Raw genomic sequence first — 22690 nt, 5'->3', positions numbered from 1 at the left:
AATGTTAAAGCCACAGAAAGATAGGAGATAGGTGTTTTAACACCTCTAAAAGAACTGATACCCCCACTCTTGCCAAAAGTACCAAGCATACAGGAAGATATTATACAAGCACTGAAAGAATCTGACTACATTTTTGCACTTTTCTTTTCTACACTAAACTGTCATGTACAATAGCAACTCCTTTTCACCATTAAAAATCTTCCTGTGGAGTAGAGAGAAGTGGAAAAAGAGAACATAACTGAGCATAAAGTGTATTCCATTAGTCCTCCTGTCCTGAATCTATGGTGCTGGTTACTTTTACACATAAGATGGTCCTCAGACTCATTAAAATCAGGTGAAAGAAATACAAACTTTCACTTAAATGAATAAACTGAAATGTCAACCTAAAGTACACATTAAAAGCAGAATCTGCAACAAAGAGGAGAAAAAAAAAATCATGGCAGAGACCAGACACAATGATACCAGATACTAGGAAGCAACACTTCTTAGAAGACAAATTAAAGAAAGAAAAGCAACCCTGATGGGATTTCTTTTCTCATTACTTAAATCAGGTCACTGAAAGGGACTTACACTATGGCGTTTTCTTCATTTTAATTTCATCAAACCATAAATTCCCATGAAAATATTAATACCTTAGACACGTGCTCACAATAATTGGAATGCCTAACCTTTCAGTATAAGTACTTTTGCATGAGTTCAACAAAATAAAAAGAATGCAATGAGACCCCTCCAAGTTTTTTGCTTATGTCAACAGCTATTTTATGAGTATGAATTATCTTTGCAGTTATAAAGCATATGTAAAATACATTACATGAGTGAGAAGTCTTACTGCAGATGATCAAGTAAAGGTCTAAACTGCACTCAGAAACATCAAAATCAAGCTGAATTTCCTGGAATATAGCAACTATAAAATGTTCCTCCCAAAGCCGTTACTGTTAAATATACCTTAATGAATTAAGTTCAAGTGTAACTACAATTGAAATATACGATTTAACTGAGTTATGACCTATTTTTCCCCTCAAAAGCAAAAGGGAATAATGACAGTTGTGAGACTTACATTTTTCCATTCCAGGGTTTTTCTGAAAGTTATTTAACAGTGGAGCTAAAGGCAAATTGCACTTAGTGACATTTATTTGCTTTAAAATATAGTTATGCTATTACCCACAGAAAAGATAAGATTTTAACAATTTATCAAGTAACCATTGTATTTGGTCACATTTTTAAAACTGCACAAACCAAGAAGCACTCAGGCAGGAAATAATCTCAAAAGGTAATATGATACCTACAGCTACAATTATAACTAAATGACTTACTTACAGAGAACACAACCAACATACAACAGAACCGATAACCAACGTGACAAATGCACAATTAACATATATGTGGTTGAAAATACCCACCCCTAGCAGAAAGCTTTTTGGTGTTGATAATTTTGGCAGCATATTCTTGTCCAGTAGGGATTTTCATACATCTTCTCACCACTGAGAATGCCCCCCTGAAAACCAATAATTAGCAGGTCATCAATATAATCAGCTTGATATTCTATTAAAAACTTACATCTGAGTATTTTTATTGAATTTAGTGAACTGTCAAATATCAGTGCACCATATAGTAATATCTAGAAAACGAACAATTCTTCCTGGAAACTCAGACCTTCTTTAACGTTGAAGAACAAAAATAAATTTTACTTAACTGGGAGCACACATTATTAATCAACAAAATGAAAGGAACTGCCAATTATGACGACTCTTGTTTGCACATGAAATTTGAAAACATTTTACAATTCACACTCACACAGCACCAAATGCTCTGAGAAAAAAATCCTGCAAAGAGCTGAAGAGGAGCAGCAAAAATCTGCTGCCTATTTATTTTGGTAGGAAAAAAAAATTAATGTGGCTCCAAGTAAGTAAATATGGCGATTGTTTTCATTAAAATAAATCTTAGGAACATTTGTGTGTGGTTTAACAAATCCTGCTGTGGTGATTTCTCTCTGCCCTGTTTTGGGCTGGGGGAGGGGAGAGATTTGAATTAAGCTGCTCTTCCGACATATTCTCCATGTTTTAACAGCAGACAACATAAATATATAAGGATATGATCTTCATTACATTTAAAAGATATTTACACATCCTTTAATTCAACTGTAGAAAACAACAACATACACATAAATGCACCTCTTTCTTAAGTAATGTTCGACATTAGCGATAGAGGAACTGGGGTTGGGTTTGATGCTACATAAATTAACGTTCACGGCTCGGCCCCTAGGTTCCTTTGCACAGGTTCTCAGTAGGTCTCCTGCCTCCTTCCTTAACACTGCCAAGTAGTCCTGTCGGTCAGGTGTAGAAGGTCGTTTTTAAACAACATACGACGTTAGGTTACCCCTGGGAAGCACTATCCCGGTCTCCAGAGGGCTTTTCCACTGCCTGTGTAAATAAATCCTCCCATAGAACTCGAAGATGATCACGTAAATCCTAGGAAGGGTGATGATGAGCGAGTAATCTAGTGCAAGGAATAATAGTGGATATGGGACAGGGGGTCGAGTTCCTTTGGGAGGCTCTTTTCCTGGACAGAACAACTACTGGATGCGAAACAGACTCTACGCCAAGTTGAACTTTCGGCATCAATAAATATGGCACCGTCTGGGGCAGTGAGTTCTCATTTGAACGTGGGTCGTATGGCTGACTCGCCGGCGAACCCGGCGGCATCTCTATTTACAGAAAACGTGATCTATGTTGCATTTTACATGGGTTCTTGTTTCCTCTCCATACACACACGCGCACGCGCGCGCGCGAGCTCGCACACTTCTCAGGATGACAGCTACAACTGCAGGGATCGTAAATCCACTAAGTCTCTAGTGCAGGGGGGTGGGGGAGCGGGAGAAGGTGGGCTAAGGATTATCAGAAAGGGCCGCAGCCGGGGTGGAAGGTCGTTCCCCTTCGTCTTCCCCTCCTCTTACCAAGACAACACCTTCCTCCGAGCCAACACACCGGGGGCCCTCTTCCCTCTCCTCCCGTCTCCCAACTCCCTCGCCCCACGCGGGAGGCCCGTGGGTCGGGGGTAACGCGACCCGCCCTCTGCTGGAAAGGGGACGTGCGAGTACCCGGCAAAGGCGCTTACTTTCCGAGCTCCTCGAAAAGCTGATACTCGTCCGTGAACCTGGTGCAGGTTGTAGTCGAAGCCATCCTCGGTCCGGGCTGTCCCCCTGGCTGGGAGCGCGGCGGACCAGACGAGAGCAGACGCGCGGCTTCCCCGGGACTCGCCCCGCGGCGCTGTCACCCAGGGCCGCCCTCACTTTCCTCGTCCGAAAGTAGCTCGCCGGCGAGGGAGTGTGCGCAGGGGCGGGGCGGGAGGGGAGATGACCAGAGAGGGTGGCGTGGGGTCTCCTCCCTGCTGTCCGCCGATCCTCCTCCTCCTCCGGGCCTCGCTTCCTTCTTCTCCTCCCGACGCTCTCTCCGACCCCTTTCTAGACCCTCTCCCCAGATGCAGGCGCAAAGTACTCAAGAAGAGGGGCCGGGAAATGGAAAACAGCCGGGCACGGGGCGAGAGGCGAGCAGTTGCGAAACGATCCGCACCGGGGCAGGAGGGGTAGAGGCGGAGGGGAGGGAGTCCGAGGGGGCGGAGGCCGCGGAGCCGGGAGCGGACGGCGTGAGCCCAGCTGCAGCTGTCAGCGGGCGCGGGCGCGGGGCGCGCCGGAGCCGGCCTCTCTCCCGCCCGCACCTCGGCGGCCTCGCGCTCCACACGAGCCCGCGGCGGCTCCGAGACTGCGCGGCGAGAGACAGAGCGCTCCGCTCGGGCGAAGCCTCGCCCGCCGTCCCCGGGCCTCCGCCTCCTCCCCAGCGCCTCCTCCCGCCGCTCCCTCCGCCTGCCAGCACCCCCTCCCTCCCGAAGCCCCCTCGTGCTGGTCCTATCCCTCCCGCTAGCGACTCTCACCCTGTCCCTCCGCGGATTCCTCCTTCCCTCCCTCCCCGGGTCTCACGCGCGCACGCCCGTCTAGGGAGAGACCAGGTGGGTGGAGGAGGATGTGCGGGGGAGACGCCTGGAGAGGGTGTAAGTGAAGGAGGCGAGACAGGAAAATTACAGTTAAACCCGCAACTAGGCTTCTGCCGGAACGTGGGGCCGACTTAGCGGGAAGAAGCGGGGCAACTCGTGGACTGCGGAAACTGCGACCGGGGGTCGCGGGGGCCCCCAGCCTGGGTGCGGGCGCCGGGCACCAGGGACCGCCTCCCAAGCCGGCGCCCGAGCCGCGGTGCCCTGGTAGGGCCAGAGGTGCAGGCGCTTCGTCTCGGCTTGAGTCGGTGTTGACACAGTGGGGGCCGGATGTGGGCAACTGGCTGCTTCCAGAGAAGGGTCCCGGCCTCCCCCAAGCACCGATGATGGTGCGCCCGCCCCGGCAGAAGCCACTGCGCCCGCTCCCGGGCGCTCTGCGCGGGGTTCCTCCCTCCCCCGCGGCCTCTTCAGCGAGGGGCGACGCCCGCCGCGCCACGTTTCACTTCTGATATGACGGCCGCCTCACTCTCCACCTCCGCCGCCGTTTTCTAGACTGGGTTGCTCAGACTCTGGCAATCCCCAAAAGCCTCTGCTTGGGCCATGAACGTGAACAGAAGGAAAGCAAGCACTCCGCCGCCGAGCCACACCTTCCCTCCTGAGTAACTCCCCGGTAACCTCCCGAAGTTCTGATAGTAAGGCGCTTTCTCGCGAGATTTCCTGCTCTGGCGGCGGGGGCGGGGTAGTGGGAAGGTTAGATGTCGGTCACGCGACCTAGTAGGGGCTGACGTCACTCGCATCATGTGAACAAGTCTAGTGCCTTTCGCTTTGCAAAAGGAAAAAGGGAAAGGAGAGGTTGCATGTGCTCTGCTTGTGTGCTCAAAGCTCTGATCGGATAGTGACACCTGGCTATACTCTGTTCATGGCTGTTTGAAAAAGCACATAGCAGTCCAGGAACACGTTATTATTCATCAGCATATCTGTCACTGTTTACAGTAAACAGGACAAAAATATTATCCATTACATTTAAAATAGATGAATTGCTGATAGCCGAAACTACCCATGGGCCTTCCTTCCAGTCCTGTGTCTTTAATAAAGGCAGACCAAAACAAGAAGTCTTCTCCAAATTATTGCTTTTTGTTTTATAGCATGGGGAAACTAAAAACCTTGCAACTCGATTGCTGTTCGTTCATCCTCAGCATTATGTCAAGAACTCAAAATTTCACAGCTGGAAGGTGAACCATAACTAGGAGGTACAGAGAGTCTAAGATTGAAAGGAATTACTTACTGCTTGCTCCCAAAAGTTGCTTTTAAGTAGTGAATTTGTCCACGGTCACACATAACTTAAATCCATTTCCTGGTCTGAGGAATGCAAGTCTGCCAATAATAGCTTATACGAGAGTTCTCAAAATGTTTACCGTTTTTAATGCTTATAACAAAATTGAACTTTGTACATATTTTGATTCCTAATCATAAAAAGCAAATACTGTGTAAAATGAGCAATACAAGATGATACCAAAAACTATATGAAGAAAAGAAACAAGGTGTCTATTAATAGTTTGCCTAGAAAGATGAAAAAAATCAATGTGGTCTAGGCTAAACATTTTTAATACATACCTTAAAAATTTGTCATCATGGTTCCAAAAGTTATACTGTAATAATTTAATGTTCTTCTCTAAATCTAAAAATTAAGCAGGAGAAGTAACATTAAAACAATAAATAAAGATAGAATTTTACAACTTGGGAAGAAAATTGTTTTTTAAATATTCGAGTACTGAGGCCTACATAATTACTATATTTATCTCAGTTATTTAAACTACCCACAATTGTAAATGGTTACAATAATTGTGATACAATAAAACAAACATAATCTAGTTTTAATACTGATAGATTCAGTTCAGTCGCTCAGTCGTGTCCCACTTGTTGCGACCCCATGAATCACAGCACGCCAGGCCTCCCTGTCCATCACCATCTCCTGGAGTTCACTCAGACTCCGGTCCATCGAGTCAGTGATGCCATCCAGCCATCTCACCCTCTGTCGTCCCCTTCTCCTCCTGCCCCCAATCCCTCCCAGCATCAGAGACTTTTCCAATGAGTCAACTCTTGGCATGAGGTGGCCAAAGTACTGGAGTTTCAGCTTTAGCATCATTCCTTCCAAAGAAATCCCAGGGTTGCTCTCCTTCAGAATGGACTGGTTGGATCTCCTTGCAGTCCAAGGGACTCTCAAGAGTCTTCTCCAACACCACAGTTCAAAAGCATCAATTCTTCGGTGCTCAGCTTTCTTCACAGTCCAACTCTCACATGCATACATGACTACTGGAAAAACCATAGTCTTGACTAGACAGACCTTTGTTGGCAAAGTAATGTCTCTGCTTTTCAGTATGCTATCTAGGTTGGTCATAACTTTTCTTCCAAGGAGTAAGCGTCTTTTAATTTCATGGCTGCAGTCACCATCTGCAGTGATTCTGGAGCCCCCAAAATAAAGTCTGACACCGTTTCCACTGTTTCCCCATCTGTTTCCCATGAAGTGGTGGGACCAGATGCCATGATCTTCATTTTCTGAATGTTGAGCTTTAAGCCAACTTTTTCACTCTCCTCTTTCACTTTCATCAAGAGGCTTTTGAGTTCCTCTTCACTTTCTGCCACAAGGGTGGTGTCATCTGCATATCTGAGGTGATTGATATTTCTCCCGGCAATCTTGATTCCAGCTTGTGCTTCTTCCAGCCCAGCATTTCTCATGATGTACTCTGCATATAAGTTAAATAAGCAGGGTGTCAGTATACAGCCTTGATGTACTCCTTTTCCTGTTTGGAACCAGTCTGTCGTTCCATGTCCAGTTCTAACTGATAAATTACTAGACAATAAAAGTGTGCTTTTTAAGCATACACTGCTTAATATATATTTTCACTGTTCCCTGATCTATATTTTGTATTACTTAAAGTATATCTTTTATTTACCAAAAACTGCTGCTGCTGCTGCTAAGTCGCTTCAGTCTGTCTGACTCTGTGCGACCCCAGGCTCCTCCATCCCTGGGATTCTCCAGGCAAGAATACTGGAGTGGGTTCCCATTTCCTTCTCCAATGCATGCATGCATGCATGCTAAGTCGCTTCAGTCGTGTCCTACTTTGTGCGACCCTACGGACAGTAGCCCACTGGGCTCCTCTGTCCACAGGATTCTCTAGGCAAGAATAATAAAAAACTGAAGATATGTCTAGTACTTGGACCACCTACGACAATAATCCTTCTGAGGTTACTTACACTTGAAGTCCACATGGATTATCTTCTCTTGCCTCCTTCCTGGTCTCTGGCTTCTGCGCTCACCTCCTCTCCTTCAAGAGCCAGAATGATCCTCTTGAAACCTCAGTCAGAACAAACCATGCTTATGATCAAAACCTGCTGAAGGCTTCACACCATCTCAACTGGATGAAAAACAAAATTCTAAAAATGACTTATAAGGCCTTAGAGGATCTCTCCTCCACCCCTACTCCACTAGCCTTCTTACCTCAATTGGTGCCCTGGCTCACTCTCCTCTGGCCACACTGGCTACTACTGTTTCTGGAGTAGAGACTTTGCATTTGCTGTTCTCTGCTTCCCAGAATGTTCATCTCTTAGTTGTCCTATCTCACTTCTTCACCTCCTTCCAATATTTTCTCAAATATTGTCTTATCGTGGTGGCCTTCCCTGGCTGTTCTATCAATTACTGCAACTCTTTCAAACATGATTTCCAGTCCCATTCCCTGATTTATTTTCCCCCTCAATACTTATTACCACCTACAGTACTACACATTTTTTCTTGTTGATTGTTTATACTTCCTAACTAAAATTTAAGCTCCCCAGGGGCATGAACTACTGGCTGTTTTGTTCACCGCACTATTTCTAGCGACTAAAACAGTTTCTGGCACATAATAGCTGCTTGATGAACTTTGTTGAATGGACAGATTAATTATTTGGGGGTTTAGATTAATCACAGGTTTTATATTAAGGTCAGAAGTTGATAATTAATATACCATTAAGACTTCTTACTATGAGGGTGATCATTTTCAAAGTGGTCATAGTATCCCATCATTAAAAGTGTTTATGCACAGAAATGGATTTTTAAAATACACTAATAATTGACAGCAAGGGAAAAGAATCTAGTACTAATTTACTTGTCAAGGAAGAAGGAATGTGTTTCCTTAAATATATTGGCCTTACTAAATTTTATATTGTAATAAAAGGCAGTGCCAAAGGTTTTAAATAACTAGATCTCATTGTGAAGACAAAAGTCAATGTAAGGAAATGAAAAATGTGGCTTGAAATGAATTTTTCATGTGCAAAATGGACAAAAAATTTCTAAATAGAAGCTTATTTGGTTTCTCAATTGGTTTAATCACATAAAAATTGAGATCACTTGGTTTATTGCTTCCAGCTTCTAGATTTCTACTTTGCTTAAGGTGGAAGCAAAATATTAATAATAATTTTATTATTATGATAATAATAATTATATAAATAATAATTTTATCATCTTTTAAAATTCACCCATTAATACTAGAAAGGCAATAACAGCAAATAAAGGAGAAGGGGTATGGGGTGGTAGATGGTTGGACAACTGTTGGTTTGAAAAATAATAGTAAGCAGAGCCCTGACTCTACCTGGATTGCTAGACTTCAGTCACGTGAAATCATATCGGTGCCAAGAGGAAAAGGAAATCTTGCTGTAAATGTATCCCATCCTTTTTTTGTGATAGCATCAGCTGACAAACAGTAGCAAAGAGATAGAAGACCTGAAAATGGTCACCATATACAAATACAAAATGAGAATAAAGGATAGAAATCTTGTAATTAAACATTGCAAGACTTCAGTAGCCCTACTAGGAAGGGATAAGTTTCTAATACTTAAATGAGCAAAGTGGATATTCACAGGTATTGATTTCTCCTTGCTACAAAGTTGCATACAGGAAACAATGAAATGATGACTATTTCATAGCTCCCTCAAAAGCAGAATCCATCTGTAATAGGTAGATTTCTGTGAGAATTTTAGCAGGCTCTGTATTGTAAGCCACTCAGTAGATTTAGAGCCAAGGGGGAAAAAGCAACTCGCCTTTGCTTTTTTTCTGTTAAAGCAATCTGCTATTGCTTTTTTCAGTTAGTCTTCCTAAGGTACAATAACCACATCGAGTCAGACACAAATACAGTCTACAAGTGAGTAGATTTTCTGTTCACCCTAACATCCATTTATGCAAGATAAACGTGCAGATGAAATTAACTATTTATAAAACAAAAGATAGTAACAGAAACGTTTGCTTTGTTTCATCGGGTGCTTTTTTTTTTTTTTTTTTTACTAAAAATAAAAATAAACGTGCAACTAAACAAAATAAGCAATATCCAAAAAGTAGCTCTTTCCCATCACTTTCAAGTATACTGGTTAGTATACTTGATGCTTCATGAACATATATGCATACCTACCACTGTTAAAAGAATTGTAGTAAGAAATTGTATTAAATACGATGGGTAAATTGAAATAACTGGAGTCATTAACAAACGAAACAAATTAGCAGATGCTGTCTTCCTCTTGAAACAGAGCAGGACCCTGTGGGGCTCCTAAACTCGGGAGCCTTTCTGTCCCCCATTTTCCTGTTTGTAGAGAATGGACTCCAGCTTCCATGACTTTCCCTGAGTTTCAAAGAGCAGATGCGAACAACTGCTAATCAAGGAAGGAGCTGCCAAGAAGCCACCTGAGGCTACATTAAAGGAACCAGAGAAGCTCATCAAGAAGATTTGTTATTTGGTTGCTCAGGCCCCTCTGTCCCTGGGATTTGCCAGGTAAGAATACTGGAGCAAGTTGTCATTTCCTCCTCCAGGGGATCTTCCTGACCCAGGGATCAAACCCCATCCTCCTGCATTGCAGGCAGATTCTTTACTGTTGAGCCAATAGGGAAGCCCTGTCAAGAAGATTACTTGAGAATAGCTTAGAGGAGTGCATGCCCTGCACACACCCTCATCATGTCAGCATCCTCACCCTTGAATCATTGCTATGAAATGCCTCATCAAATCCTCCCAGGATGGGACACATAATTTTTCAGGGCAGGAGCCACTGTGTCCCCCTTTCTCTGGAAAAACAATAAAGCTATTCTTTTCTTCTTCACCCAAAACTCTGTCTCCAAGACTTAATTCGGCACCATTGCACAGAGGCCAAGCTTTCAGCATCAGTCTGCACTGGTAATGACTCACTTACTACTGTTGCAACACTTACCACTCCGACAATTAGTGTATTGGTCCCTTCGTGGTAAGGAACAGCTATTCAGTTCCTCACCACGGCACTAGCACAGGACTTGTACCTTAATAGATGCTCAAAAATACCTTTTCTTTTTAAAAATGAGTATATGTTATCATTAGTCTTTATCTTCCAAAGTATTAAAAATCTTCAATCTTTAATATGGTATTGAGTCCTCTTTGTTGCTGTATTTAGTGGATCCTTTTCACTCCTTACATAACTTGACCTCTCTGTATCATTTCATACTCTTGACCTGAATTCTCTGTCAGTTTCCATGTCTGATAACCACATTCTGCATTCACAGCAACTCACTGCCCCAGCCCATTTCTCTCTGCTCTTTTCCTCAGGCTCATTCCTGGCTGCTTTTCTCTATCTATATGGTAACTGGTTGCTCTTTGGTGTCCACCATCTTAGGCAGCTCTTTTTCTTATTTTACACAGCTTTCCCAGGCCTCCTTAATAACTCTTATTCTCCTGATTATTGTCTGGCTTTTGCTTCTCCAGGTGTAGGTTCTTACACAAGGGGAGGGAGTTATTGTGGCAAAGTTATTGTCTCAGAGAGAAGGATAAGGAAGTAGAGAAGCAGGATAAAAACATAAACAAAAAACCCAGTGTGTGCCTTCAGCAAAGTCCGAGGCTCAGCCTGATCTACCAGCAGCTTGGAGTGTTTCAGGCGAGGACTCTCCTGATCCTTCACCAGGCAGTCATTGACCACCAGCTGTGGGGGAAAGGAGAAAAAAGGGATGTAAACTCCCAAGGGGTCAAGTAGGGCTCTCCTTGCTTTCAGGCACATGGAAAATGAAAAAGGGAAAAACCAAGTCTGCTAGATATCAAAATGCTAATGACTGAAATCTTTATCTCCAACTCCCACCTCTCTGAGAGCTTCAGATGTGTGTTGCCAGTCCCCTTTAGAAAATTCCTTCCAGAGAATCTGCCTCTATTTCTGATTAATCTCCCAGACTCCCTCTCTACCTGCACCTCCTCCATATCTCAGCAAAACTTGAGGGTCGCCTGTAACAGTCCCTCTAACTTCCTCCCACAGCCAATCATGAGTCCACACACCTCATGTCATTCCCACTGTAAATGTTTTCTTTTAGGCCATCAACTTTTCTCACTCATATTAAGGCATTAGGTCACCCTTTAGTGAATTCACACTAAAGAAATCTAATGTATCCTCAGTGTGGATACCATTATTAACTCAACATATTAGCTCAACTTCTTTAAAAAAAAAAAAAGGCCCAAATCTTTAGTACACTCTACCATGCATTTTCTGGCTGGGACCTGGGTAGTTTCATAGATTCATCTCTCTTGTCGCTGTCCCATACCTTGTTTCAAACATTCCTAGAATTATCTATGCACTGCACTTCATTTCTTATCGCTGGCATTCTAGACCAAACCATCATTATCTCTTAACCAGTTTGCCAAAACAATCTCCTAACTGCTTTAATTTGTGCTCATTGAAATTCACCTTGATAAGCATCTAACTATCTAGTGGCCCATTCATCTAAAGCACACAGAGCTTCATCCTGTTTTTCATTCTGAATTCCTTTCAGGGTGCACTGCCCGCAAGCCACTACAGTGGGTTGTGATTTAAGCCTTATACAACTGGATGATGAGCAAGGCCCTGCATTCTTTTTCCCTTCACATTCTCCATCCTCCTCCTTTAGGTCGTAAATTCAACCAAGGTTCGGGAGGCATTTAGTGACTGATTTGTCTAATGGTGCTAGGAAGGCTTATTCTTAGGTCAGCCAAGGATTTTGTTGGTAGGCCATTCATGTGCTATGTCTAGATTAAGCCCTGTTAAAAACCTAAAAATCCTCTAGGATGTCTGCCCTACTAGTCTATTATGATCCAGAAAATGTTCTCCCTTGTTAAATCATCCCGTACATAGAAAAGCACTAAAATCACTAAGATGTCTGTTTTGTAATTAGCAGTAATCTTTTGCCAAGATGTTTGCTTAACTATGGGCTTCCCGGGTGGCACTAGTGGTAAAGAACACACCTGCCCATGCAGGAGCCGCAGGAGACGTGGGTTTGATCCCTGGGTTGGGAAGATCCCCTGGAGGAGGGCATGGCAGCCCACTCCAGTACTCTTGCCTGGAGAATCCTATGACAGAGGAGCCTGTTGGGCTACAGTCCATGGGGTCGTAAAGAGTCAGACACGACTGAGGTGACTTAGCACGCATGCACATCCTCAGCCGTATGTATTTCTTAGCCCCCAAATTCATATGTATACCAGTTCCTTTCCTACCTCTTTGGAACAGTTCCTCAGACCTCTCTCCTTGGCTATAGTCTGCAGTAAGACCCTGAATAAAATGTAAACTCATGTAGTGTGATTTTTTTTTAAGTTGACACTCTTTTAATTTAAATATCTTCAGAGGAAGGTAGCATCTCTTCCAACATTCTTCATTTTCAAAACTTTACTTTTTCAAATAATCAATGGTTTAAACCTGAAGTTACCTTTGCCAAAAGTTGAAATTTCTTTTTTCATCATGTAGGACAACACCAAGGATTTGCTGCACGCTATATATCAGATAGACAACACAAACTGGACTCAGAATAGATGGTAAAATATACGCAATTTACTACCAGCAACCCTGTATAATTACAATAATTTCTGTCCCATTTGCATGATAGGTCCTGTTAATTTATTACTATTTATTATAATTTATTATTCAGATACTATTTATTCATTTCCTAGATCATCTAGGCATCTGATATTTCTTATCTCTCTGATTATTTGCTTCACAGAGTGATAGCTTACAGTGAACAATGTCAGATTTGTGATCTCCGAAGAACAAGACTTAGCTTCGGGACCAGGGACCAGGCTTGAACACTCAAGAGTTTTTGTGTAGCAGAGTTTTATTAAAGTATAAAAAGGGACAGAGAACGCTTCTGACATAGACATCAGAGAGGGGCTGGAGAGTGCCCCCCTCGCTAGTCTAAGCAATGGAGTTATATACTTTATAATTGGTTATTATAATAAATCAAAAGAATGTCTCAAGGTTGTAAAGAGCTGACTAGACCCACTCCCACATTTTACATTTTAAGATAACAGGATTAGCCAGAAGAATTTTAGGAAGGAGAAACTGTCCTCAAGCAGGATACATTGTTGTTGTATAATCCTTCAAAAGTGAAGTCACTCAGTTGTGTCCCACTCTTTGGGACCCCATGGACTGTAGCCCACCAGGCTCCTCCATTCATGGAATTTTCTAGGCAAGAGTACTGGAGTGGGTTGCCATTTCCTTCTCCAGGGGATCTTCCCAACCCAGGGATTGAACCCGGGTATCCCACATTGCAAGCAGACGCTTTACCATCTGAGCCACTAGGGAAGCCCTGTATATTCCTTAATACAGAATTTAAACTGAGTTGTTTGTGGTTTAATCATCAGTTCCAGGCCTAAAGGAAAAAAAAAAAAAGTTTTAGGTGTCTAAGACTAAGGAATGTAGAGGGAAAAAAGGCATTTGTCCTTTCCTCCTCCTTGAGAATTTCAGAGCCCTATCTCCTCTTTGAGAGTTCCAGATCCCCCTCTCTTTCTTGGGGACCCTGGACTTCCTATCAACCTGCCTAGGAATTGACTCTCTCAAGAGCTTGATTGACATGCTCATTTATTCCTTCAAAAAGCAGAAAGAGAAGAGGCTTTAAAAATCTATTTGCTCAATGAGATAATGCATGTGACCAAACCTACCCACCAAAATCTGTACTATTCTCCTTCTACAGAAACATGGGTGGATCTGAACACATAGGCAGAATATATCTTCCAGATTTCCCTGCCTCCAGATGATGTTCTTGGCAAAGATGTGTGAGCCGAAGTGATGTATGTCACTCCAGGTTTTGCCCCCTCTGCATGTTCTTTAATGTTCTTCACGTTTCCTAAATGACTTAAACTAATTCTGATAGCAGTTTGTAATCATCATGTTGAAGACAGCAGAGCCACTGTCAGCCTGGGTCCCTGAGCATAAGGGCTGAGTTGCTGCTAACCCAGAACTCTGCTCTAGATCAAAGAAATAAACTTCCTGTTTTTAAGGGAGCTGAGTTTTGAGGATCCTATCTTTTTTTTCTGGGTTGGTCTACCATATCAAAAACAAAGTATGTAAATAAAACTCTTAAAATCAAAAGTCCTGGACAGATAGAAAGTATCACTATAATTCAAAGATTATGAGTAAAATTACAAATGAATGAATGAATGGAAATAGGTGATTTGGGTTATGACCATATTTTGTTTTTTCTACATCATATTAGTTTCCACTAGTGTGATAACTGAGAGTTAGCTTTGTTACAGAATGGCCCAACTCCAGTCAGAACATGTATCTATACGGTTCAAGTTAAAAAAGAAATATTAATAAAAGAACCAGTTTACCCTTCTCACTTCCTACTACATACACACATAGTCCTATTTTCATTCAAAAGAACATATTTTTAGAATATCTGGAAGCTATAGCAATACTCTGGAAAGAGACAGGCACGTTTCTCTCTAAAACCTCCCATTTTCAATGCTTTATTATATCTGTGGGGAAAAAAAAAAAAAAGAGCTTCAATTAGTAGCTTTTTTGTGAACAACACTTCTTTTCACAATTATTTGGCTCATTTAACAAACAAGACATGCCCTCAAATTAAGAGTGAAAAGGTGTTTTTGAAGGTGAAGGCAATTAAGCTGGGTGCGTTATCAAAGCACACAGGAAACAAAACAAAGAACTCCTGCAGCATAAACGTGAAGCCTTGTGCCACTGATTGAGAAACATTTATACTACACATTGTGTGTTTGTGTAGTGGGCCAGAGAGTCTGAGGATGTAATGTAGAGCAAAGTAAATAGTGTCCCTACTTTTATAGGGCTTGCTTTTGAGTCGGGGAGATAGGCATTAAATCACAAATAGGCATTAATTATTTGTAAAAAAATTAAATAATACAAAGGAAGAATATAGGGAGCTATGGAAATGTATAATATTTGTCTTGGAGAAGGATGAGCAAAATGAGATCTGAAGGATAAGTAGGAATTAACTATATAAAAGAAAGTACAGGGAAAAGCATTCCAAGAGATGGAACACCACAGATTCAAGGAACCAAAAGAGGTCTATTGGATTAGGTTGCAGTGAACAGAATAAGGCCATAGAAGTGGGTCAGAGAGGCTCTCGTGGGGAACTTAAAACCATATGAAGAACAATATGTAAATACTGAAAAGGTTTTAAGAATGGAAGTGACATTCTGCGTCATAAATTCATTCTGACTGCCTTGTGGAGGAAGAGTGTTAGCAGTTGAAAGAGATCAGCTTAAAAGGCAAGGTAAAGGAACGTAGAGGCTTGGATTTAGGTGGTGATACTAGTGATAATAGAAATAAATGGATATATAAAACATACTTGAGAAAAGTAATATTAAAAAGGTGAAAGATTTATATGATCTGAAGAGAAACCAGAGTATAGGGAAAACTAATTAAAAAACAAAAACTTTGATAATTGAAATCAACTGTGTTAATATGCATTAGACAAAACTGCAGGCTATTGATGTTAACAATATGTAAATTTATTGATGTGACTTAGGTTTTATTTTTTGTTTTAGGAAAACTCTGGCTAGGTAATATAGTACTATTGCTATTGCTAAGTCACTTCAGTCGTGTCCGACTCTGTGTGACCCCATAGACGGCAGCCCACCAGGCTTCCCCATCTCTGGGATTCTTCAGGCAAGAACACTGGAGTGGGTTGCCATTTCCTTCTCCAATGCATGAAAGTGAAAAGTGAAAGTGAAGTCGCTCAGTCATGTCCAACCCTATAAATCAATAAATAACTTTACAGACTGCTTCAGGAACTCTCTTCACATCAAGTTTTTAGAAACATTAATCTGCTGTCCTAATCAAGCAGCTTGATCATCAGGTTAGTTGTCCAGACTAATTTCACAGTATCCACCAGTTTTAAACTTTGCCCAGTTCTCCATTTCCCTTCTTGAAAGATTGCTTATACCTCTTCAGGCCAGACCTCAAATCCTATAAATATCTCACCTCTAAGTACCTCTTTCTGAAACACTGCTAAGGCCCTGTCAAGATGGTATTCTCCCTATTTTAATGAGTTGGGAGTACTTTATTAACATTGTCTGAAGATATTTTGAGGAACTCAACAACAAAGTATAGGAAGTAGTTTCACAAACATTGGCTTAGTCATACAATGAAACATATGAAGTATTAAATTATGTTGCAGCAAAGTACTGGCATTGAACAATATCACAAAATATTAACTAAAAATTCAAGTTACTAAAGATTTTACTTTAACCCCAGTGTGATATGCTTGGTTGTTTGGAAGGATAAATAGATAGAGAGAGAGAGAAAATTCTCATAGGACAACCTTCTAAATTTTAACTGTGCTTATCTTTTGGGATAAGAATATGAATGATTTTTTCCCAATATTTTGGAATTTTTCTTCATTGAATACATTTGTGTAATAAAAGTAATGAATGTTATAAAGAGATAAAACTTTTGAATGTGCATATATTTGGGAATTGAAATATGTATTCCAAAATCAAAAAAGTTAACTCTGTGGTTTCTTCCTTAAAGTTTTCTTGTTTCGGTGATGGAGAAAATGGATGGAGGAATAGTAATAACTACTCCTTCCATGGTACAGTTTCACAGTAATCATGTAAGACAAATGATACTTTTCATCTTATGAGTGAAAAAATGGGACTAATTTAAATAACATTACTTCTCACTAGAAACAAGGGCCAGTTCAAGTTTTACTCTCAAGAGTGTCTAAAATACTAATTGGTAGCATCTGTTGAGTATTTACCATGACTCATGACTCTCTGAGATAGTTTTCTTTTGCATTAATTTTACAAATGAGTCAACAGGAACAGATCTGTTCGTCTCGAGGAAGTGACAAGTAAGATAAGGAATCAAACCCAGGTAAGCTGAGCCACAGAGCCTGTATTTTTAATCATTATATGTTATCTTCCATATTTTTATTTATTTTTACTTTACATGCCACAGCTAGACACTCATACATATATTTTATATTTTTCAAATGGCTAACTCTGAAAATACTTAGCTACTTAGGACTGGCTGCTCTTTAAGGAGAGGGACAGTGTGGAAAGAACAAATGGACTACAGAAGTCACTTGGCTTCAGGGGAAAAGCAGCTGAATTTTCTGCTTCACTAATTAACTACACCAATCCCCAAGTGTCAAATAATATCAACCAGTCAACAGTTGCTTTTCCAGAGAGCTAGGTGACTCATTTTCTAAACATACTGCTTATGTAGCTATCACCTCCTGCTGCAGAATTTTGGCTGAGCCCAACCTTCCTCTCTCTCTTGGAGGTCTCATCTCCAGTTTTGCTTCTTCCTGGCGCTGGTACCCTCATTCCTCAACTTAGTTTCTTACTTAACCTCAGGGCTAATCCAGGTTAGGCTATATCTGCAACTGTGACTAAATGTTAAGATGGGGAATTTAATGATAGTATCCTAAGTCTTTGTTATGTGACAGCCTGGATGGGAGGGGAGTTTGGAGGAGAAGGGATACATGTATACATATATATATATATATAGAGCTGTGTCACTTTGCTGTCTACCTGAAACAACATTGTTAATCAGCTATACTCCAATATAAAATTAAATGTTTTTAAAAAAATCCTAAATCATAACTAGATATTACAGTGACTAGAGGGAAACCCCTTTCCTAAGAAATGTTGGAAAGAAGAATCCTTGGAGGCCATCTCATTTCCTTAGCACATTTCCAAGGTCTTCTTCCTGAACTTCAATTCAGGCTCTTCCAACAGGCTGGTAAAGCCATATTAAAGGTCTTTTATCAACAGCGACCACTGCCACCTGCTAAAGTCTACGTGATCTGGTAGTGTCTCTATCACTCTGAGGGTCCTACTAATAACCAAGGACTCCCAGTGACTGGAGCTTCCCTGGTGACTCAGATTGTAGGGAATCTGTCTGCAACGTGGGAGACCTAGGTTTGATGCTTGCGTTGGGAAGATCCCCTGGAGGAAGAAATGGCAACCCTCTCCAGTATTCTTGCCTGGAGAACCCCATGGACAGAGAAGTCTGGCCGGCTGCAGTCTGTGGAGTCGGAGAGAGTTGGACATGCCTGAACAACTAACCCCTTCCCAGTGACTAAATCCAGGCAACTTGACCCAAACATCATCTTCATGGGAATCTACATAACCAATTATGTAGATTTTCTTAAAACTGGCTTTCTTTGACCTCTTCAATTCTAGTTCTGGTTTTCTCACTGCTACTCATCATTCATTTTTCTGCCTATTCTTCTTTTCTTGTTTTCTTTTTCCTTAAATGTAGGCCTTTCCCACTACTTTGGAGTGGATAACACTGCTAAAGCCCTTGACTCTTGCCTCCATGTAGATAACTCCCAAATCATGATCCCAAGCCCCATAGCTCTCCAGAAATGCTCATCCTTATATCTCATTTCATGCTTTGATGCCAAAGTGTATCCTTCCCAAAGCTTCAATTTATGTTAATGGTACCATTTCCCCACTATTCAAAATCAATCCTTGGAGTATCATTTGATTTCTTCCTTATAGTTCCCACTTCCAACATTATCACAGCCTGTAGATTTTATATTAGGAATATCTGTATTAAAAATACCTGTAGGGATTTTATTTCTTCCCATTTACAAGCCAGCATCATAGGACTGTTTTACCCACTGAGCCTTCTCCTCTAATCATCAGCCCATTTTCCCCAGTCTTCTATGATTTTGATTACTCATCTTCTATATTAAAAATATGTGTGTTTGTGTTAGTCAGTCAGCCACGTCCAACTCTTTGTGACCCCATGGACTATAGCCTGCCAGGCTCCTCCATCCATGGGATTTTCCAGGCAAGAATACTGGAGTGGGCTGCTGTTTCCTTCTCCCAGGGATCTTCCCAACCCAAGGATTTAACCCGGGTCTCCCGCATTGCAGGCAGACACTTTACCTACTGAACCACCAGGGAAGCCATTAAAAATGCTGCTAAGCTGCTAAGTCACTTCAGTCGTGTCCGACTCTGTGTGACCCCATAGACGGCAGCCCACCAGGCTCCCCATCCCTGGGATTCTCCAGGCAAGAACACTGGAGTGGGTTGCCATTTCCTTCTGCAATGCATGAAAGTGAGAAGTGAAAGTGAAGTCGCTCAGTCGTGTCTGACCCTCAGCGACCCCATGGACTGCAGCCCACGAGGCTCCTCCATCCATGGGATTTGAGGCCATGGTAAAAAATGAGACCTTAAAATAAATGTTCAGGCTCATCTGCATTTGTCCCATAATGACTATTGTTTATTTAGGGTCTTCAATGTGCCAAACACTTTGCTAACCACTTTATATATATTGTTTTTAATACTTTCAATAATCATGAAAAGTAAGGTTTATTATATAATACCTAGTATACATTTGGGCAAACAATTCAATTAACGGGATGTTTGCTTCCATAAGGTCACACCTTAGGAGGCAAATAGAGCTATCCTTTGATTTAGGTCTCTTGAATTCTAAAGCCTGTTCTGAGAATTTAATACATGACACTACAAACATGTATAAACCAGATAATAACTGGTTAAAAATTAAATTTTTGTTTTATATGTTACTGTATATCAGGAAAAAATTAAAGGTTAATCCCATGAAGTTAAGAAACTTACTCCTAGAATTCTTATTGATACAGAAGGAGGTTAAGTAAAAATAGAAGAAAATAGATATCACTGTGCTGCTGCTGCTGCTAAGTCACTGTAACCTACTCTAAATTTCTTAGCTTAGATTCAAGAAGTGGTAATTTCTTTAATCTCTCCCCGATGGTGAAAGTGCTGCACTCAATATGCCAGCAAATTTGGAAAACTCAGCAATGGACACGGGACTGGAAAAGGTCAGTTTTCATTCCAATCCCAAAGAAAGGCAATGCCAAAGAATGCTCAAACTACCGCACAATTGCACTCATCTCACATGCTAGTAAAGTAATGCTCAAAATTCTCCAAGCCAGACTTCAGCAATATGTGAACTATGAACTTCCAGATGTTCAAGCTGGTTTTAGAAAAAGCAGAGGAACCAGAGATCAAATTGCCAACATCTGCTGGATCATCGAAAAAGCAAGAGCGTTCCAGAAAAACATCTATTTCTGCTTTATTGACTATGCCAAAGCCTTTGACTTTGTGGATCACCACAAACTGGAAAATTCTGAAAGAGATGGGAATACCAGACCACCTGACCTGCCTCTTGAGAAATCTGTATGCAGGTCAGGAAGCAACACTTAGAACTGGACATGGAACAACAGACTGTTTCCAAATAGGAAAAAGAGTACATCAAGGCTGTATACTGTCACCTTGCTTATTTAACTTATATGTAGAGTACATCATGAGAAACACTGGGCTGGAAGAAGCACAAGCTGAAATCAAGATTGCAGGGAGAAATATCAATAACCTCAGATATGCAGATGACACCACCCTTATGGCAGAAAGTGAAGAAGAACTAAAAAGCCTCTTGATGGAAGTGAAAGAGGAGAGAGAAAGTTGGCTTAAAGCTCAACATTCAGAAAACTAAGATCATGGCACCTGGTCCCATCCCTTCATAGCAGATAGATGGGGCAACAGTGGAAACAGTGGCAGACTTTATTTTTTTGGGCTCCAAAATCACTGCAGATGGTGACTGCAGCCATGAAATTAAAAGACGCTTACTTCTTGGAAGGAAAGTTATGACCAACCTAGACAGCATATTCAAAAGCAGAGACATTACTTTGCCAACAAAGGTCCATCTAGTCAAGGCTATGGTTTTTCCAGTTGTCATGTATGGATGTGAGAGTTGGACTGTGAAGAAAACTGAGTATAGAATTGATGCTTTTGAATTGTGGTGTTGGAGAAGACTCTTGAGAGTACCCTGGACTGCAAAGAGATCCAACCAGTCCATCCTAAAGGAGATCGGTCTTGCGTGTTCATTGGAATGACTAATGTTGAAGCTGAAACTCCAATACTTTGGCCACCTGATGCAAAGAGCTGACTCATTTGAAAAGACCCTGATTCTGGGAAAGATTGAGGGCAGGAGGAGAAGGGGGCAACAGAGGATGAGATGGCTGGACGGCATCAGGCGACTCAATGGAGATGAGTTTGGGTAAACTCCAGGAGTTGGTGATGGACAGGGAGGCCTGGCATGCTGCAGTCCTTGGGGTCGTAAAGAGTTGGACACAACTGAGCGACTGAACTGAACTGAACTGAATTTCTTTAATGACCATGTGTTTATTTATACTCAAACCATGATTGTCACTGTAAGAAGGAAAACTGTCTACCTCACAATTAACAAGGGCTGGGGCATCCTCTGGATAATGTGCAAAATGGATGCTTGTCAACACACGATTATATGAAAGATTATCTGTAATTACCCATGTGCTAGAGTGAGTTTGCCTCTCATGTAAAATAACAGAAAGACAGCACAAAATAAATAAATAAATAACTCCCTATTTGGCCACCTGGGAGGGAAGTAAATATGTCTATGAACATGGTTCTGTGAAGACTCAAGATGCTACAGTTTATGAAAAAGCAGAGGTTTTCTCCACCCTATAAAAATGAAACAAAACAGAACAAAACAAAAAGCTAGTGAGGTATACGCTACTTCCCAGAGAGGTCTTACTAATAAATCAAGTGGTTCCATTCTTGCTGTTATTTATTCCTTTGTTTCTATTCTTTTTTGCCTTCACGTCATTACACTGTTTTTATATAAAACTTCTGATTCCTTCTTTACCACCTTTCAATTTTATGTTTATAGATTGTTCTAATGAAAGAAAAGGCATTTTATATCAAGCAGTACAGTCTATAGTCCACTCTGAGGAACTTATTATGCATAGGAAGTTAATGAAAATTAAATTCACTCTGGATGAAATTGAAGGCAATCCTTTTTGTTCACTGAAGGATCTGTTAGCCTCTGAAGCCAAGATCAATCCAGAAGTAAAAAGAAGGCACATTGGTGTATTCAAATGTCAGTTGAATACAGATTATTGCCAGAATTTTATCAGACTGCATCAGTGATTCCTAAGATATTATTTTAAAGCCATTATTTATGTAACTAATTACAATTTTATCTTTTCAAGTGTCAAGAATGAGCTTGAACTATCTTAAGCAAAATGGAAGAATTTATTACACAAATTCAAGGATATTTTACAAAACACAATAGGAATAAACTTTTGTCCCAGAGAAGTTTGGAATTTAGAAATGAAAAAACCATCAAAGAGTTAGCAGTATTCATACTCCATCTCTCATTTATACATCTTTCTGTGTATATATTCTATTTCGCAAGGCATAAAATGGCAAGGCAATCACATGAAATTGTATAGGTTGCTGACAACACAAAGATGTCCAGCGTTGGATACAGTCGAAAGCACAATCTAGCTCTGCTAGCCAAGCTGTGAACCCTCAGGGTTGAGTTGTCCTAAAAAGGGTGACTTTTTCTAGTTTCTAAAAGGCAGCATATGGGTAAGTGGCTGCTGCTGCTGCTGCTAAGTCGCTTCAGTCGT

At 41.4% G+C, this 22690-nt stretch overlaps 1 protein-coding gene and 1 long non-coding RNA gene across 18 annotated transcripts in view; both read right to left on the bottom strand.

Moving 5' to 3' along the window:
- The window catches only part of CAMK2D (calcium/calmodulin dependent protein kinase II delta), a 317101-nt gene extending 313446 nt beyond the window's left edge, over positions 1–3655 (bottom strand). For 2 of the 17 annotated variants that reach the window (XM_070791031.1, XM_070791039.1), the window contains exons 1-2: positions 3115–3651; positions 1401–1495 (exon numbers count right to left, since the gene is read on the bottom strand). In XM_070791031.1, coding sequence (XP_070647132.1) covers positions 1401–1495; positions 3115–3179 — 160 coding nt within the window. In that variant the 5' untranslated portion in view covers positions 3180–3651. Of the gene's footprint in view, positions 1–1400; positions 1496–3114 lie in introns of all 17 variants that reach the window. The other 15 variants (XM_070791026.1, XM_070791041.1, XM_070791035.1 and 12 more) reach the window with 13 other exon arrangements.
- Positions 3656–5466: 1811 nt separating this feature from the next.
- LOC139183582 (uncharacterized) overlaps positions 5467–22690 on the bottom strand; it is a 246615-nt gene continuing 229391 nt past the window's right edge. The window contains exons 3-4 of the long non-coding RNA XR_011567059.1: positions 7240–7340; positions 5467–6728 (exon numbers count right to left, since the gene is read on the bottom strand). This is a non-coding gene — a long non-coding RNA (uncharacterized lncRNA). The remainder of the gene's footprint in view (positions 6729–7239; positions 7341–22690) is intronic.

The sequence above is a fragment of the Bos indicus genome, chromosome 6, assembly GCF_029378745.1.
Source record: "Bos indicus isolate NIAB-ARS_2022 breed Sahiwal x Tharparkar chromosome 6, NIAB-ARS_B.indTharparkar_mat_pri_1.0, whole genome shotgun sequence".
Classification (NCBI taxonomy): Eukaryota; Metazoa; Chordata; class Mammalia; order Artiodactyla; family Bovidae; genus Bos; species Bos indicus.
This window is presented reverse-complemented; position numbering and strand designations above follow the sequence as displayed.